We start from the raw sequence: 20482 nt of genomic DNA on the forward strand, positions 1-20482 counted from the left end.
TTTTATGTTTTTGTGGTGCTGAGGATTGAACCCAGCGCCCCGCGCATGCCAGGCAAGCGCATTACCACTTGAGCCACATCCCCAGCCCTATCCTGCATCTTTTGAGAGGAGCCCATACCAGCAGGCTTACTAGAAGCTGTGCAGTAAACTGTAGCACACACTTTGAGGACGCACAGACCTCCCTGTGCTTTTGAGCTGCAGGTTTCCATGAATGATGATTTTGCCAAATGAAACTGCTTATAAAAAAAATAATAATAATAATAAAAAAAAAAACCTCTTCATGAATCAGGCCCTTCTTAGCTAAGTAGTCATCTCATCTCATTTTGGCCTTTCCAAACACAGCCCAGACATTCTAAAGTGTTTTAAGTTCTGCCCTTTCTTACCTCTCTACATATGCAGAAGTTGAAAGCTTCAACTTGAGTACAAGATTTCAAAAGGGTAAGAACACAAAATAAGAAACAGGTGCCAGGTGACTCTCAAAGCTGAAAACTTTTAAAAGGACATAGAGTAATGAAATGAATGAAATAATGAAAATGCATTGATTGAGTCTTATTTCCTGGGTTACAGAAGAAATTAGTCTAATTCTCTCCAAAGAGATTAGCAACCTTAAAAGAGACATCCAATCAATCTCCCAGGTGCACAAAACACTAATCAAAAAGCCACAAACCTTCACCATAACAGAGTTTATGATGGCAAAGGTGTCTATATCTGTTGCCAGTTGTTAACAACAAACTGAAATTAAGGACAAATAAGGGTAGGAGATAAATCCCATCTCACTGTAGAAGGGCACAGATGGATTTCTGGCATATATATTTGGAACTGAGTGCATTTCTACAAATAGACAGTCCCCAAATTAAGATGGTCCAACCTGTGATTTTTAAACTGGTACAAAATCTTTTCACAATACTCATTTCATAAAAGCAATACTCATTCAGTAAGAAAAACATACTGTGAATTCTGAATTTTGAGCTTTTCTTGGCTAGCAATATGAGATACAATTCTATCTGGCAATCCTGGGCAAAGTCAGCAAGTAGCAGCTCCCAGCCAACTATACAACCACAAGCATAAACTCTACAATATACTATATACTGTGTATCGCTAAACTGTGATGTTCACCAGATTAGGTGCATTAAATGTACTCTTGACTTTTCTTTTCAACTTATAACAAGCTTGCTGGAATGTAGCCCCACCGTGAGTAGAGGAGCATCTATAATACCATCACTAATGGTGACTTTTTCTATAAACTAATACTACTCTTCTGACACAACATGGATTAACTGGCAATGGGGAATAGAAAGATTAGTCTGAAGATGAAATGAACTGCTATATCAATGAAATAAATAAACGCTCATTTCCCAATAATGATACTTATCCTTTAGAAATAAACTATTCTTTACATTTCTGAATCCTTCCCACACCTAGTTCTGTGGCAGAGGTTCTTTAAACATAAGAACAGGAAATTTAAGTCAGAATAACTCCATTTTCTTCTAACTACCATGAGTTACTGTAAGTTATTGACTAAATAGTCCTTTAGCCTTCCCATGAAAAAAGAGCTTAATCATTTTTTAAATTTTCAAACATTGCTTTTTTCCCATGTTTTTATTGGTGCACTATAGTTTTACATAATGATGGGAGCTTAATCATTCTTTTAAAAAAATTTTTTTAAGTTGTAAATGGACACAATACCTTTATTTTATTTGTCTTTATTTTTATGTGGTGCCAGGGATCAAACCTAGTGCCTCACGCATGCTAGGCAAGCACTCTACCACTGAGCCACAACCCAAGGGAGCTTAATCATTCTTAAAGAGTGTTTTTTAATAGCTTCAAATTGAAGTGGTTTACAAGTGAGGTTGGTTCTTTTAAAAGATTTTAACAAGTATGGAACACCAGAGATGACTTCCTTATTAAAGATCACTAAAATATATTTCTAGTGATTTCTACTACAGTCAAAGAAACTGTTAATTTTATATACCACTTTGCTACTTAAGAAAAATAAAATTCTATTTTGCAGTTGTGACATATATAACAGGAAGTATTTATTTGATCTCTGCCCTAAGCAATTCCTGGTACAGAGCTTCTAAAAACCCTCTAATCCCTGAATGATAGGGATAAGAGAAATACGTTTGTTATTCATTATTATGTGCCTCCTTTCAACCACATTTGAGTTCATGCTAATGACTCTTTTTTATGCTAATAATTCTTATTGGTTGGATGATCACCAGAAAATCCAACCATGTATTGGAAATTTGAGTCCTACCCCTGGGCCCCTGGGAAGAGGAGAGATATTGGAGATTGAATCCAATGACCAATGACTTAATCAATAACGGTGATAGCATGAGACCTTCATTTTAAAAACTTAAAAAGCAATGGGGCTTAGAGAGCTTCCAGGCTGGTGAATATTTGGAGGCACTAAGAGGGTTACACATTATGACAGAACATGAAAGCTCTACATACTTCCCCCACAAATTGTCTTATGTATCTTTGCCATCTGGTTGTTCCTGAATTATGGTATCTTTTATAGTATACCAGTAATAGTAAATGTATTGGGCAGTGAGTACTGGTGGCCCAAGCCTGTAGTCCCAGCAATGGAGGAAGCTGAAACAAACTGAACTCAAGTTCAAGGCCAGCCTAGACAACTTAATGAGATCATTAAAGATGAAATTTCCTTCTTCACACTTTATAATGAGTCCTACCTAAGAATCTGCAAATCATGATCTTAAAAACTCGTGGTGTCTCTTACTAAAATTACTAATTAAACCAACCCTGCCATTTTTTATTGGCAATTCAAAGGACAGACACAAGATAGATCCCCACTATTGCAATGTTATCACAAAAACAGCTCCATAACAAAGTCAAGATAAATGTGTACTTGCTGCCTAAAATCAAATATATGTATTTATATATACATACATATACACATACATACATACATAATAACTGTCCTAAACTTAAAGTTATATTTATTATTTTACTCCTAACAGGAAATCTAATCCTAAAATTGAATACTGAAAATTTTTAAATGTTTACCTCAATAAAGGCACAAACAAAACTTGAACCAAAATGTATTTAAATAATTATACATTAGCATTCCCCAAATCCAAATTATTTAAAAATGTGAAAATGTTGTGATATGCCGAAATATTTTCAAAAACTAATTTATACCAACTATATAAGAATACTCTTTTCTATTAAAGATGCACTTTCTAGCCTCACTTCCATTCAAACAATTCATAAGTAGTACACTGGCAATATGTTCCTAAAAGAATTATAAATCAAGTATGAACAATTCTACAATATTCAATAATCTTATCTAAAAATTAACTATATCCTTTAACTTAAGTAAAATATATGCAGAAAACAAGTCAGAAGAAGACAGATTAGTATTTAGGCAAGATTTTAGCGTTTCAATTAAAAGACAAAATATTCTCAAACAAATGGTGTAACATTTGGCCATTAGAAAAAAATAATAAACCATTAGCACGACTAAAAAAAGAAAAACCAGCCAAGAATATACAAGACTTCAGATCTGTTCTATTATAAAGTAAAAAAGCTGATGAGATAATTACTTACATGTGAAGTAATCAGTTAATGATATATAGCAACAAAGTATTATTGCTGAAGTCACCTAAAGATTTCACAAGACCACAGTTAACACATGCAAGAAATCACTCTCATGCTTTCAATCAAGTTGCACTTTAAATTTTCAGTTACAATGGGTAAAACCATATTCACAAATATGGCATTATTTTAAGCCTACTCTTTGGTTTTAATACTCTTTCATTCGTCAAAATTTTTCAGTATTTCAATGTTTCAATTTAGGTATCAGAATCTTATCTAAATAAACAAAAAAATTTTTTTTATTAAATTGATGTGCTACATATTTAGCAACAACAAATCCACTTACTTTTTTCTCTTTCTCATGATGTTTATCCTGAGAGTGAGAAGAAGAATCACTTAAACTTTGATCATATGACCTATTTGATCCCCGTTTGCTCTTTTTCTAAAAAAGAAAATATATATACATATGTGTATATGTATATAAAAATTTTAAGTAATTTTTGTTAGATTTAAACTAACTCAAGTGTAAAATATTTTAAATGTTGGTAAAGTTTTTAAAAAGTCACTATTTCAATTTATATAATCCAGTTTAAACATCATCCATTGTTACAAAGAAAAAAACTAACCCCCAATTTAATATTAATGCCATATTTTTGTATATTTTATTAAGTTGTGTGAAAATAGATTACCTATTTTCAATGTCTGTCTTAAAAATATATATTTCAATCAAAAGAGAAAATGCCATTGTTAAAGAAGGATGCCAAGACTAGAAGAATAGAAAAGTAAATATTTGAAGAGTTACTTTATGCCACTAGTAAAGCAAGAAGCTTTTTAATCTTATACTTCCAGTATTAAAATGGAATACGGTTTTCTAGAAACTTATCTTTACAGTTCATTAAGGAAATGTCAGTATTAGACCCATGCATTTTTCAAAGCATTACTAAAAGCATTATACATTTAAATAAAATTAAAATATTTACACAGCTGCATAATAAAGTACAAAGGCAAGACTTACTTGGGGTGTTTAAAAATTGTTGAGACTATAATTAGTTTAAACTAGATAAAAATGACCATAAAAGATAAAATCTATGCAAATAATTTATATGATCTTATTAAATTATTAAACAGACTTCTTTCCCAACTAGCAAATGGGATAACATTCTGTCAATAACTAGCAATGAGAAAATTCTATTTTACAAACTTCAAAATCCATTTCATTATTTGTATATTTTTATCTGTACCACATCTCATTTAGAAAATGAAGATTCCAGTATGGCTTAATACCCAGAAGCAAAATTTTCAATTTTTCAATCTCAAAATTTCTCTTGAACAGTTGGTTATTTTTTGTTAGTCATTAAATCAAAGCCTTCACATCAAATGATAGAGATAAAACTTTTAAGTACAGTCATGTGTCACTGAAAAACTGGATACATTCTAGGGAATATGCTATTAAGTGATTTTCTCATTGTACAAATATCAGACAGAGTACTCTTACACAAACCTAGATGGTACAGTTTCCTATACACCTAGGTTATATGGTATAGCCAATGGTTTCTAGACTATAAACCTGTACAACATAATACTACACTGAATACTAATGCTAAGTATTTGTGAATCTAAGCGTATCTAGACATGAAAGCTAAGGTAACATTACTAAACAAATACAATTTTTTCAGCTCCAATATAAACTTATGGGATTGCCATCTTATATGTAGTCCATCATCATTATGTGATGACTTAATGACTGTATTTCATATGGATGAAATACAGAAAACTGGAGATATGAATTGCTCATTTCATAAAACAGGAGCCTCTATTAATGTTATTAATATGAAAGGAAAGAAGAACAAAGGAAAGAAGGAGCAAGCCTCATTCTTGAGAAAAAGGTAATAATAAACACTAAAAGAAAAACAAAGGTGCCTTAAAACTTCAGTGTATGAATGTATAAGGGTTGAGAAAGAAACACTTGGGACATTAAAGAAATACTGATCCTTCAAAGGAACATGAACATAAATATGAAATGATTAATCATATATTACTACTAACTCAATCATCCATGCTAATGTTTAACAGCAAAGACTGATTAAATTTTAAAACATTCCCAAAGTTGGGCTTAAATATATTTCTTAAGGTCAAAAAGCCTTACTTCAATTTTACTATTTCCTAGTAAATAAAAATGAAAATAAATTTAAAATGACATGAGTAACAATAATGAAACAGAAAAACGAGAAACAAGTGAAAAGAAATCACAAAAGGATAATGACACGCCAAAAGTTAACTGAAAATAATATAGGAGTTCTATACAAAATAATTTTTCTACTAAATGTACAGCAAAATTTGCTATCAAGTACTTATATATATTCTAAACTAGAATATTCTAGACTATTCAACTTTACAAAAGAACACAAGCAGAGCAAGATTTTTTTTAAATTAAATCTTTTCATTTCCAATAAAGAACATGCTAAACAAATTAATCATAAGCAAAAATTGAGGTAAAAGAAATTTCTTACACTTTTTTTTAAATAATGGTGTCACTCTATTGTCAAAACTAATTACTAGTATTTTAATATTAAATTCAAAACTAATTCTTACCAGCTTACTAAAATGGTATTTACAGTAGCCACAATACTGGACGTTATCTGCACCATTACCTTCTTCTTCACATAGAAGTCCAGCAAATTGAGCACTGAAAATAAAGTCCAGGTGCATGGATTAAAAAACAATACAGCATAAAGAAATGAACAAAATTTACTCTTAAGATGCTTGTAAGGAATATGTAAGGAATATATCTTCTAAGATAAAAGGCTTTATTCTATTTGTGGCAAAGTACATCTCATTCCAACCTGCAACTGATCATTTTTTAAAGGGTATGTATAGTTATGATTTAAAATAAGCTCTTTACTACTTGGAGGCTGAGAAAAAAGGATCCCAAATTTGAGGCCAGCCTGGGCAACTTAATGAGACCCTTTCTCTCAAAAAATAAAAAGGTCTGGGAATCTAGCTCAGTGGTAGAGCACCCTTGGGTTTAATTTCCAGTGCTACAAAAACTAAGTAAATACCTAAATGAAAGAATGAATAAACGAAAAAATGTGTTCTTCATCTCTATCAAGGATGAAGATGTATACATATTTAATGCTACCAAATAGACATTACGTTACTTAAAGAGACAGGGACAGGGGCTGCGATGTAGTTCAGTGATAGAGTGCTTGCCTACCAAGTGCTAGGCCCTTTGTTCAATCCCCAGCACCAAAAAAAAAAAAAAAAAGAATGAATAAATAGAGACAGACAGAAGAGACATACAGACAAAGACAGAGACACAGGCAGGCACAATACAGTGTGCCTGTAGCCCCAGCTACTCAGGAGGCTGAATGAAACAGAAAGGTCAGGAGAGCCCAGAATTTCGAGATCAACCTGGACAACACTGTGACGCCACATCTTTAAAAAGAAAAAACTTTAGGATAAATTACATCCTACTTCATAATTAACAATTCAGTTTACTTTTTCAATCTACATCAGAAGTTCAAATAAAGCCCTTGCCTCTCTAAAAGGATGAAATGATATATCTAGCCCATGGATGCAAATTGAATATGCTTAAGAGGAAAAATTCATTCACCCAGGACTAAGTTCACAACTCTTGAAGGGAACAGTGACATAGCACGTAGACAAGATAAACTTAAGTTGTGTTCTTCAGCCAAAAACAGTAGAAGAAATGAAACTGAAACTTGTATGTTTATATATATATTTTTAAATACAAAATACAGGGCTCTGGGGTGTCTCAGTTGTAGAATTCTTGCTTGGCACACACTAGGCTCTGTGTTCAATTCTTGGTGCGAAGATGTGTTTGTGTGTGGGCACACCCCCCCCCCAACCTCGCCACACACACACACACACACACACACACACACAATGCTAGTTTACAATGACAATTCTGTCAATTTGAACTTTCACAATTTTAATACTCCAAAATCACAGTATTAAAATAGTTTTCATACCCAAAAAGGGAATTTCATCTTTGAAAAATTAGGCATAGTAATCAAGATAATTCATAAAAATCTTTTCCCCCCTCAAACAGCCTAGAATGTACTTAAATACTTAAAAGCTCAAGAAATGAGCATGTGCCTACATTAACCATCAGGCATAAATGGATTATTAAAATTAATAAGTATGTGGATTATTCCCAAACATTTTTTAACTATTATGTAAAATATCAGGTTTTTAATAATTTGTGTCCTTGAAATTTGGTGATATAAATGTGTGAGAGGCAGCCCACATAACCTCAAAAATGATGGTGACCATATTAATTTCCCTTGAGACAAAGAAGGTGAACAAGCACAATGAATCCTAATATTTCAGACACTGTGCCAAGTCTACCTGTATCAGCTCATTTCATCCTAATTACAAATCAAAGGGTATGTGACCAATACCAATATTTTAAACAAGATGAAATGGGAGCTTAGTGTACATTAGAACCCAGGTCCACTTACTGCAAATCCTCATTAGTAAATATTAGTCACTTGTTAGAATTATCTTTACTACAAATAAGTAAATAAACATAAAAACTATTCCAATAAAACTTACTGTAACTAATACTTGGATACCTAAGTTTTTAACTTATAACTTTAATACAAGTCATTTACCAATTGCTTTTCTACACAATGATGGAAATGTACTCACCAGGTTACATGAAAAGCTTGCCGACATCCATGTTTATTACATGTCATGCAAGCACCAGTGGCTGCTTTGCTTTCTCTTCCTTGTTCATCACAAATGTAGCATGTCTGAAGGCAGAGGAACGAAAACAAAAATAAAACCAAAGTCATATTTTGTTTTTTAATTTTTTTTAAGTTGTAGATGGACCTAATACCTTTATTTATTTACTTTTAGGTAGCGCTGAGGATCAAACTCAGTACCTCACACATGCTAGGCAAGCACTATACCACTGAGTTACAACCCCAGCCCTGTTTTTTTTGAGGCAAGTCTTGCTACCTTGCCCAGGCTGACCTCAAATTTTCGATCCTCCTGCCCCAGACTCCTGGACTGGTAGAATTATTATAGGCATGCACACTAACCTGAACTAGCCAAATTCATTCATGCTTTACTGTGCCTGTCTTCAGAAATGAAGGTAAGGTTTTACTATCTAACCCACTTTACTTCTAAACATGAATATTTTTTTGGACAGTAATTTTTATAAACAATAGAAATAGGAAAACAAACAATGACATACTAATAGTCCTACTAAAAAAAATCACTATAGGACTGTCTTCAATAGCCTCAAAAACCCTGCCAAGGGGCTGGGGTTGGGGCTCAGTGGTTGAGCCCTTGCCTAGCACATGTGACATGCATTGGATTTGAATATTACCACCGCATAAAAATAAATAAATAAATAAACAGGAAGACTCTTCACAAGCACCAAGGACAGGACTAGCACAGTCTACTGCACCCTATTTTCACAATACCTCCTCATCAATATAAAACAAGTGATTCCTGTAACAAGAGTACAACAACAACAAAAAGTTTACCTTTCCTCTCTGTTGGAAATAAGCATATTTACAAGGGATTTGACACAGAGACTGGGACCTATGGGAGTAAGAACTGTCCCATATAGATGAGCAAGATTACATTCCAACTCTCCATAAAGATTCCCACGGTCTTTAGAACCAGCAATATAATATGTTATAGTGGGAGGAAGATACTTTAGACTTAGTAAATCAGAAATGCCCCCAAAGATTTACTTGTGAGGAATTGTGTCAATCAGGTACAGTGGCTTCTAATCCCAGCTACTCAGGAGAATTGCATGTTTGAGGCCAGCCTGAACAACACAGCAAGATTCTGTTTCAAAAGAAATTTTCAAAACAGAAAGGACTGGGGATGTTGCTCAAAGTAGAACAATCCTGGGTTCAATCTCGAGACAGAGAGAGAGAGAGAGAGAGAGAGAGAGCGAGCGAGAGCGAGCGCGAGAGCGAGCGACAGACAGAGAGAGAGAGAGAGAGAGAGAGCGCGAGAGAGATGTCCCAAGAGGTATAAGTTAACTCTGATTGCCATCTGGTCTATTTCTCGTGTAAAAATAGCTAACAGTAATATTTTTTCACAGCTCAAGATCATGGATGAAGCTGAGTGTGGTGGGTGTGGTGGTGCACACTTGTAATCCCAGTGACTTGTGAAGTCAGGCAGAAGACTGCAAGTTCAAGGCTAGCCTGGGCAACACAGAATCACCATGTCTCAAAATGAAAAATAAAAAGGGCTGGGGATATAGTTCAGTGGCAAAGCATTTCTGGGTTCAATACCTAGTACCACCAAAAAATAAAGTATGGCTGGTCATGTTATACAAGGCTGAATAACACAAACAATATTTATGAGTATCAGTATATAACGAATAAAATTATAAACTCACTGGAAGTTGACTTCACAAAAAATTAATGCCTAACCACATGTAATCAGGTGATAAATGTAGCAAAATAAAGTGAGGCAAGGCCAGCTGGTGCATGTTTGTAATCCAAGTGGCTCAGGTGGCTAAGGCAGGCAGATCACAAGTTGAAAGCTAGCCTCAGCAACTTACTGAGGACCTGTCTCAAAATAAAAAAAAAGGATTGGAAATGTGGCTTTATAGGTTAAGTGCCCCTGGGTTCAAACCCTGAGGAGGGAGGGACGGAGGAAGTAGGTAAGTAGGCAGGTAGGTAGGTAGGTAGGTAGATGGGGAGTGGGAATTTCAGAATCAAATTTCTAAAGAGTAAAAAGGTATAAACTAGTGAACTTCATTCATGCTATTTTGTGGTGCCAAATAACACCATGCAACAAAATTTACAAGGACAGAGTTATTTAACAACAACAAAAAAAAAATCCTAGAATCTACTTGGGTAAATGGTTTCAACTCCTTTTTTGAAAAATTACAGTTTCAGTCTGACCTGAATTGCACATCATTTTATACTTCTAAAAAGTAAAATCCCAAATTATAACATCATCAACCTAAACACACTGAATAAAAGCATTACTAATTATTCAAAATATAAGAAGGAAGTATCAAACAATTACAAGGGAAGAGAAAGAAAAAGGAAGAGAAGGAGGGAAGGAGGGAGGGAGCAGGGAAGGAGGGAGGCAGGGAGGAAGGAAGAGAGGGAGGGAGGGAAAAGGAAAGAAAGAAAACCAAAGACTGAAAGTGAACAGACAATGTCATTTGAATTCAATAAAACCATAATATATTCTTATTTCTTTAAAAAAGGGGGGGGGGGGCTGGGGTTGTGGCTCAGTGGTAGAGTGCTTGCCTAGCATGCATGAGGCATTCTTAGCATCACAAACAAATAAATAAAATAAAGGTCCATCAACAACTTAAAAAATTAAAAAAAAAAAAAAGGCTGAGGACAGACAGAACATCCAGAATGGCAGAGTAAGGGGCTCTAGGAATCTTTTCCACACAGCAGTAAACAACTTCACAGGTGAAAGCCATTTAAAGTGTCTGTAACTATTCCAGGATATATAAAATAAGAAATTTTTTTTCAAGAAAATGTACTAAATCTAAAAAAATAGAACAGTAAAAGTCTATGGTTTGGGGGCCATGACCTGTTCCCATCATGACCTATTTCCCACTTCTTCCCCCCAGTTAGAGAAATTCCACTCTGGTAGGATGGTCAAGAAGATAAGGGATGTTTCTAATATGAGATTACAGTTTCATCAGAAGGAGGATCAAGCTACCAGTGCTTCATATCCTATTCAGCCTTGGCAGCTCCCATGCACTGACTCCCAGTTTTACAAGTCAAGAATCCTGGAACTCTATTATCTTTGTCCCAACTTGCTGGTGTAGCGGAGGATCCATGCTGGCAGAGAGAAACTAAAAAAGGGAAGGACTACCATACTCATCCTCCCTCCCAAAAGCCTATCATTGAGATTTGTATGTGGCTTGGGAACTGCTTTTAAGTCTGCCACAGATCCTTCTAACCTAGCTGGTTAAGAAGAGTTAAAGGCTATGCACCATGGCACACATCTATAATCCCAGGCTAAGGCAGGAGGACTGCAAGTACAAAGCCAACAATGGTAACCTGGCAAGACCATCTCTCAAAATAAAAAAATATTTAAAAAGGACTGGAGATATAACTAGGGAAGGCTTAAGTACAACCAAGCCATTAGGTTTGTCATGTCATGGTAAACCTACAGAGTTAAACTAAAAAATAAGTGGGGTATACATTTGAGTAGAGCCATATGAGAGAAAATAAGATTTTAGAGAATTTGTTCAATGAAGTCAGGCAACAAATGAACAAACAATGACCCACAAGGAGAAAGAAAAATCATTATCCAGAATGGCTACAATGTATTATCCAAAATTTGTTTTCAACTAAAAATTATAAGACATACAAAAAAAAAATAGAAAAATGTGACCCATATACAAGGGGGGGGGGGCAACAGAAACTGTCACTGAGGGTACCCAGATGCTAGTGAAATGTATCTGTCAATCAAATGGAACTTCAAAGTGTAAATTTTACTGAAGAGGCTCAAAAGATTTGAGCTGGTAGACAAAATAAACACATAAACTTAAAAATAGACCAATACAGGTTATGCAATCTAAGTAAAATATTTTAAAAATTATACCTCTAAAGAACAGCTGCAGAGCTGGAACAATGGCATACCTATAATACAAACCACTTGGAAGGTTAAGGAAAAAAGAATGAAAGTTTGAGGCCAGTCTGGATAACTTAGTAAGATCCTGCCTCAAAATAAAAAATAAAAAGGACTGGGGATGTAGCTCAGTGGTAAAGTGCCCCAGGCTTCAATACCTTGTAATGAGAAGAAGAGAAAAGAAGAAAGGAGGAGGAGGAGGAGGAGGAGGAGGAGGAGGAGGAGGAGGAGGAGGAGGAGGAACAACAACACAACAGTTTCAGAGATATGTTGTATACCATTAGGTACACCAACATAAAAATAACCAAGAGAAGAAAGGGGAAACAGAACATGTATTTTAAGAAATAATGACTGGAGTTGCAGTTGTAATTCAGTAGTAAATGCTTACCTGACATATGTGAGGCACTGGGTTCAATCCTCAGCACCACATAAAAGTAAATAAGTAAAATAAGGGTATAAAAAAATACAACAACTTGAGGCAGGCCTAAAGCAACTTAGTGAGACTCTGTCTCAAATAAAAAAAAAAAAGAGCTGGGTTCAATATATAAAAACGCAAAATATAAAAAAGCACTCCTGGGTTCAACATCTGGAAAAAAAAAAGGAGAGAAAAAATATTGGTAGAAAATGCCAAACGTAGGTTAAAAATAATAATCCACGCATCAAAAAAGCTCCCCTACCTCAAAACAAAATATACACACAAAAGATCCATATTCAAAATAGTGAAAATTAAAAATAAAGAAAAAAACTTGAAAACAGCAAGAGAAAAGCATGACTTGTCACAATCAAAGAAAGCAATAAAATTAATACCAGAAGTCCCATTAGCAACAACTGAGATACACTGCAGCCCAGATTTGGCCCACCTTCATCTTGGGACACAGCAGCCAACTCCACAGCCCTCCCCAAGCATTAGCCTCCACCTTGGGAAAACATATATGGTCTGGAGACAGCTGCATCTCTGAACAGGCAAGCCCACCTTTTCAGCCCCATCTCTGAAAGTGGTTGCAGCCATCTTGGGACACCCCCAACTGCTATCCTGAGTAAACTCTGATATTGCCACCACCACACGTTCAGTTGCAGTAGCATTTATCTTGGGACAGGGGACAGGGACTGGAAGCTCAACACCAAGGTAAGATACAGGCAATCTGCAGGAACACTACAAGATTATAGGGTAGAAACTGTAATGCCTCAGATCTACACTACAAGTAAGATACAGACAACACAAAAAAACAAGGGAGGAAAGTGTCCCCAAACAAACTTAAGATACTACAATAATAGAATCCATGGACAGCGCAGTTCATGAAATGTCAAAGGAGTTCAGAATGCACATAATTAAAATAATCTACAAATTAAAGAATGAACCACGTGAGCAAATACAGGCAAAAATTGATCACTCCAACGAAGAGCTAAGAGAGCAAATACAAGCAGCAAAAGATTACTTGAAGAAAAAGAGAGATTCTGGGGAGAAAAAAAAAAAAAAGACAATCAGAAATCCTTCAAATGAAGAAAATAAACCAAATAAAACACTCAATAGAAAGCATCACCAACAGACTAGATCACTTGGAAAACAGAACATAAGAAAATGAAGGCAAAGTATACAATCTTGAAAATAAAGTTGACCACACAGTGAAGATGGTAAGAAACCATAAAAAGAACATTCAAGAATTGTGGGATAGCATCAAAAGACCAAATCTAAGATCTACTGGGACACAGGAAGGCACAGAGATTCAAATTCAAAGGAATGCACAATCTCTTCAATGAAATAACATCAGAAAGTTTCCCAAACATGAAGAATGAATTGGAAAATCAAATACAAGACGCTAAGGACACCAAATGTACAAAATTACAACCAAGGCACATTATAATCAAAATGCCTAGCACACAGAAAAACGATAGACTCTTAAAGGTCATAGAGAGAAGAATGAGATCACATATAGGGGGAGACCAATTTGTATCTCAGCAGATTTTTCAACCCAGACCCTCAAAGCCAGGAGATCCTGGAAGAACACATACCAGGCTCTGAAAGAAAATGGATGCCAACCAAGAATCATATCCAGCAAAATTAAGCTTCAGATTTGATGGTAAAAGAAAAATCTTTCATAATAAACAAAAGTTAAAAGAATTGAGAGCAAAAAAGCCTGCACTAAAGAGCATCCTCAGCAAAATATTTCAGGAGAATGAAGTGAAAATCAGCAAAGGAAGAAACTACACTAAAGGAAAGGCCAATCAAAGTAGAAACCAAGTCAAGATAAAATCCAAAAATAAACCAAAATGTCTGGGAATACAAATCATATTTCAATAATAACCCTGAATGTGAATGGCCTAACCTCATCAATTAAAAGACATAGACTGACAGATTGGATTTTTTTTAAAAGACCCAACAATATGCTATCTTCAAGAGATCTCACAGGAAAAGACAAACACAGACTGAAGGTGAAAGGGTGGGAAAACGCATACCACTCACATGGACCATGTAAACAACAGGGGTTTCCATCCTCATATCAGATAAAATGGACTTCAAACCAAAGCTAGTGAAAAGGGATAAAGAAGGACATTTCATACTGCTTAAAGAATTCATACATCAGCAAGACATAACAATCATAAGTATCTATGCCCAAAACAATGGGGCATCTATGTATGTCAAACAAACCCTTCTCAAACACAAGAACCAAACAGACTACAGCACAATAATACTGGGTGATTTTTTTTGTTTAAAGAGAGACAGAGAGAGAGAGAATTTTTTAATATTTATTTTTTAGTTTTTCGGTAGACACAACATCTGTATTTTATTTTTACGTGGTGCTGAGGATCAAACCCAGCGTCCCGCGCATGCCAGGCGAGCGCACTACCACTTGAACCACATCCCCAGCCCTGGGTGATTTTTTTTTTTTTTTAATATTTTTAGTTGTAGATGGACACAATGCTTTTCTTTTGTTTATTTAGTTGTATGTGGTGCTGGGGATCGAACCCAGGGACTCACACATGCTAGGCAAGCGCTCTACCACTGAGACACAACCCCAACCCCCCTGGGTGATTTTAATACACCTCTCTCACCACTGGATACATCTTCCAAACAAAAAATAAACAAACTATAGAAACTCAATAATACAATCAATAATTTGGACTTAACCAACATTTATAAAATATTCCATCCATCAACGAGCAAATACACTTTCTTCTCAGCAGCACATGGATCCTTCTCCAAAATAGACCATATGTTATGCCACAAAAAAAGTCTTAACAAATACGAAGAAAACTAGAGATTCTACCATGAATTTTATCTGACCAAAATGGAATGAAATTAGAAATCAATGATAAAATAAAAAATAGAAGCTAATTTGAACACCTGGAGTAGCTTAAACAATATGCTATTGAACAACACTTGGATAACAGAAGACATCAGGAAGGAGATTTAAAAAAAAAATTTTTTTTCTTAGAGGTAAATGAGAACTCCAATACAACCTACCAAAATCTATGGGACACGATGAAGGCAGTGCTAAGAGGAAAGTTCACTGCATGGAGTTCATTTGTTAAAAGAAGAAAAAAGTCAACAAATAAATGACCTGACATTACAGCCCAAAGCCCTTAGAAAAGGGAGAACAAACACACACCAAAAGTAGTATAAGACAGGAATAATTTAAATCAGGGTAGAAATCAATGAAATTGAAATGAAGCAATTAAATAAATTGACAAAACAAAAATCTGGTTCTTTGAGAAAACGAATAAAATTGACAAACCCTTAGCCACCCTAACGAAAAGAACGAGAAAACTCAAATTACTAAAATTCGTGAAAAGGAAATATCATGACAGACACTATTGAAATATAGAAGAAATTAGAAATAATTTTGAAAATTTATACTCCAGTAAAATAGAAAACCAACAAATTTCTAGAGGCATATGATCGAGCCAAACTGAGTCAAGAGAACATGCACAATTTAAACAGATCAATTTCAAGCAAGGAAACAGAAGATACCATCAAATGCCTACCAACCAAATTAACACCAGTACTCCTCAAATTATTTCATGAACTAGAAAAGGAGGGAAGCCTTCCAAACTCATTCTACAAAGCTAGTAATATCCTGTTACCAAAACCAGGCAGAGACACAACAAGGAAACAAAATTTCAGACCAATATCCCTGATAAACATTGATGCAAAAATTCTCAATAAAATTCTGGCAAATCGCATACAAAAACATATTTTAAAAATAGTGCACCATGAGCAAGTCGGGTTCATTCCAGGGATGCAGGGTTGGTTCAACATATGGAAATCAATGAATATAATTCATCACATCAATAGACTTAAAGAATCATACGATTATATCAATTGATGTAGAGAAAGCATTTGACAAAATACAGCACCCTTTCATGTTCAAAACACTAGAAAAACTAGGGATAGTAGGAACATATCTCAACATTGTAAAAGCTATCTATGCTAAACCCAAGGTCCACGTCATTCTATAGAGAAAAATTGGAAGCATTCCCACTAAAAACCGGAACAAGACAGGGATAACCTCTATCACCATTACATTCAACATAGTCCTTGAAACTCTAGCCAGAGCACTCCAACAGTGGAAAGAAATTAAAGGGATATGAATAGGAAAAGAAAACTCAAACTATCATTACTTGCTGACAACATTATTCTATACTTAGAGGATCCAAAAAACTCCACCAGAAAACTTAAAGAATTAATAAATGAATTCAGCAAAGTAGCAGGAAATAAAATCAATACCCATAAATCAAATGCATTTCTATACATCAGTGATGAATCCTCTGAAAGAGAAATCAGGAAAACTACCCCATTCATAATAGCCATGAATGAATGAATGAATGAATCGTTTGGGAATCAACAAAAGAGGTGAAAGACCTCTACAATGAAAACTACAGAACACTAAATAAAGAAACTGGAGAAGACCTTAGAAGATGGAAAAGATTTCCCACATTGTTGGATAGGCAAAATTAATTAACATTGTCAAAATGGCCATACTACACAAAAGTGCTATTATACAGGTTCAATGAGATTCCAATTAAAATGCCAACATTATTCCTTATAGAAATAGAAAAGGCAATCATGAAATTCATTTGAAAAATAAGAGACCCAGAATAGCTGAAGCAATCATTAGCAAGAAGAGTGAAGCAGGTGGCATCGCTATAGGAGACCTTAAACTATACTACAAAGCTATAGTAACAAAAATGGAATGGTATTAACACCAAAATAGGTATGTAGACCAATAGTATAGAATAGAAGACACAGAGGCAAACCCACATAAATACAGTTATCTCATATTAGACAAAGGCACCAAAAACATACATTGGAAGAAAGATAGCCTCTTCAACAAATGATGCTGGGAGAACTGGAAATCCATATGCTACAAAATGAAATTAAGCCCCTATTTCTCACCATACACAAAACTCAACTCAAAGTGCATCAAGGACCTAGTAATTAGACCAGAGACCCAGCACCTAATAAAGGAAAAAGTAAGCCCAAATATTCATTACATTGGATTAGGCACTGACCTCCTTAACAAGACTCCTAGAGCACAAGAAATAAAATCAAGAATTAATAAATGGGATGGACTCAAAAAAAACTTCTTCTCGGCAAAACAATCAATCAATGAGGTGAAGAGAGAGACTACATTTTGTGAGCAAATTTTTGCCACATGCATGTCAGACACAGCACTAATCTCCAGGATATAAAAAGAACTCAAAAAACTTAACACCAAAAAACTAAAAACCCATTAAAAAATGACAAAATCATAGAATTTGCAGGGAAATGGATGGCATTAGAGCAGATTATGCTAAGTGAAGCTAGCCAGTCCCTAAAAAACAAATGCCAAATGTCTTCTTTGATATAAGGAGTGTAACTAAGAACAGAGTAGGGACGAAGAGCATGAGAAGAAGATTAACATTAAACTGGGATGAGAGGTGGGAGGGAAAGGGAGAGAGAAGGGAAATTGCATGGAAATGGAAGGAGACCCTCAGGGTTATACAAAATTTCATACAAGAGGAAGTGAAGAGAAAGGGGAAAATAATACAAGGGGGAGAAATGAATGACAGTAGAGGGGGTAGAGAGAGAAGAGGGGAAAGGAGGGGAAGGGGGATAGTAGAGGATAGGAAAGGCAGCAGAATACAACAGACACTAGTATGGCAATATGTAAATCAATGGATGTGTAACTGATGTGATTCTGCAATTTGTATAAGGGGTAAAAATGGGAGTTCATAACCCACTTGAATCAAAGTGTGAAATATGATATATCAAGAACTATGTAATGTTTTGAACAACCAACAATAAAAAATAAAAAATAAACCAAAAACCCAATCAATAAATGAGCTAAGGAGCTGAACAGACACTTCTCAGAAGAAGATATACAATCAATCCACAAATATTTAAAAAGAAGTTCAACATCTCTAGTAATTAGAAATACAAATCAAAACTACTCTAAGATTTCAACTCATGCCAGTCAGAAAGGTAGTTTTCAAGAATACAAACAATAAGTGTTGCCAAGGATATGAGGGAAAAGGCACACTCATACATTGCCAGTGGGACTGCAAATTGGTGCAACCAATCTGGAAAGCAGTATGGAGATTCCTTAGAAAACTTGGAATGGAACCACCATTTGACCCAGCTATCCCACTCCTCAGTCTCTACCCAAAGGACTTAAAATCAGCATACTACAGTAATGCAGTCATATCAATGTTTATAGAAATTCAATTCACAATAGCTAAACTGTGGAACCAACCTAGAAGTCCTTTAATAGATGAATGAATAAAGAAACTGTGATATATACACAATGGAATATTACTCAGCATTAAAAGAGAATAAAATTATGGCATTTGCAGGTAAATGAATGGAACTGGAGAATATCATGCTAAGCGAAGTAAGTCTATCCCAAAAAATAAAGGCCCAATGTTCTCTCTAATAGATGCATGTTGATCCATAATGGTGGGTGGATGGGAAAAATGGAGAAACTGTGGGCAAAGGGGAGAGAAAGGAGGGGGATATGGGGGTGGGAAAAATGGTGGAATACAACGGACATTATGCTAGATATATATATGACTGCACACAAAGTGTGACACTACACCGTGTATAATCAGAGAAATGAAATTTGTGCTGTCATTGTGTACAACAAATCAAAATGCATTCTACTGTCATATATACCTAATTAAATAAGTTTAAGGAAAAAAAGAAACAATAGATTTTAGAAAACAGAATAACATATTCAAAATGTTTCAAGATTAAAAAAAAAAAACCTCTCACCAACAACCCCATATCTAGCAAAGACACCTTACAAAAATAAAAAGACATTTTCAAACAAAATCTCTGGATTACAAAAATTACTGCTGTCAGCCGGGTGCAGTGGCAAACTGAAGGTCTATAATCCCAGCGGCTCAGGAGGCTGAGATAGGAGGATCATAAATTCAAAGCCAACCTCAGCAATGGTGAGGTGCTTAGCAACTCAGCAAGACCCTATCTCTAAAATAAAATATAAAATAGGACTGGGGTAGTAGGGGTTCAGTGGTAGAATGCCCCTGAGTTCAATCACTGGTACAAAAAAAAAAAATCTTACTACTATCTTCAGAAGGCATGCTTTAGATGCAAATGTACAAACAGGTACAAAAGGATGAAAATGATATACCATAAAAAACAGCAAGCACAAGACAGCTGGGTGCCTATCACTCTTATCACACAAAAGGAACTTTCAAATAAAAATGCTATTAAATATAGTGTTTATCATAATAAAATGGCCAATGACCAATCCATCAAATTAAGATATAACAATTACAATCATAGGGGCTGGGGTTGTGGCTCAGCAGTAGACCACTCGCCTAGCACATGGGAGGCCCTGGGTTTGATCCTCAGCACCACATAAAAATAAATAAATAAAATATTATGTCCATCTACAACTAAAAAATAAATATTTTTTTAAAAAATTACAATCATATATGTGTCTTACATCAGAGCCCTAAGACACATGAAGCAAAGAGGGAGGAAATGATGTGATAATTCTTTGACCAAATAGCGACTTGATCAAGAAAACACGTGAATAGGATTATTGAGAAAATGTTCCCAAATAACAAAACATCATCTAAATAAAATGTCAAGCATGAGACATTAAGTTGCCTATACCATGGCAAATTCGTAGCCTGAAAGTTTTCACTATTTAAAGACAAAAATTATCCTTTGATTTCCTTTTTAATATAAGAAACAATGTTCTAGAACAGAGTCACATCAAAATGATTCAGACTGGGCTGGAGCTGTGGCTCAGTGGTAGAGTGCCTGCCTTGCACATGTGAGGCACTGGGTTCGACCCCTTTTACGCTGCCA

At 35.0% G+C, this 20482-nt stretch overlaps 1 protein-coding gene across 15 annotated transcripts in view; it reads right to left on the bottom strand.

Annotated features, from left to right (window-relative positions):
• The window catches only part of Mllt10 (MLLT10 histone lysine methyltransferase DOT1L cofactor), a 193926-nt gene that overhangs the window by 102830 nt on the left and 70614 nt on the right, over nucleotides 1-20482 (bottom strand). For 14 of the 15 annotated variants that reach the window (XR_009224754.1, XM_058572290.1, XM_058572284.1 and 11 more), the window contains 3 exons: nucleotides 8233-8336; nucleotides 6151-6244; nucleotides 3905-4000 (listed from right to left, as the gene is read on the bottom strand). Coding sequence is in view for 14 of the 15 variants with exons in the window: in XM_058572290.1 (XP_058428273.1) it covers nucleotides 3905-4000; nucleotides 6151-6244; nucleotides 8233-8336 (294 nt within the window). In the remaining variant the exon portion in view is untranslated. The remainder of the gene's footprint in view (nucleotides 1-3904; nucleotides 4001-6150; nucleotides 6245-8232; nucleotides 8337-20482) is intronic. The other variant, XM_058572285.1, reaches the window with a different exon arrangement.

This window comes from Marmota monax, unplaced genomic scaffold (assembly GCF_021218885.2).
Source record: "Marmota monax isolate L192 unplaced genomic scaffold, Marmota_monax_Labrador192_F-V1.1 WCK01_AAM20220418_F8-fsc00098, whole genome shotgun sequence".
NCBI classification, from domain to species: Eukaryota; Metazoa; Chordata; class Mammalia; order Rodentia; family Sciuridae; genus Marmota; species Marmota monax.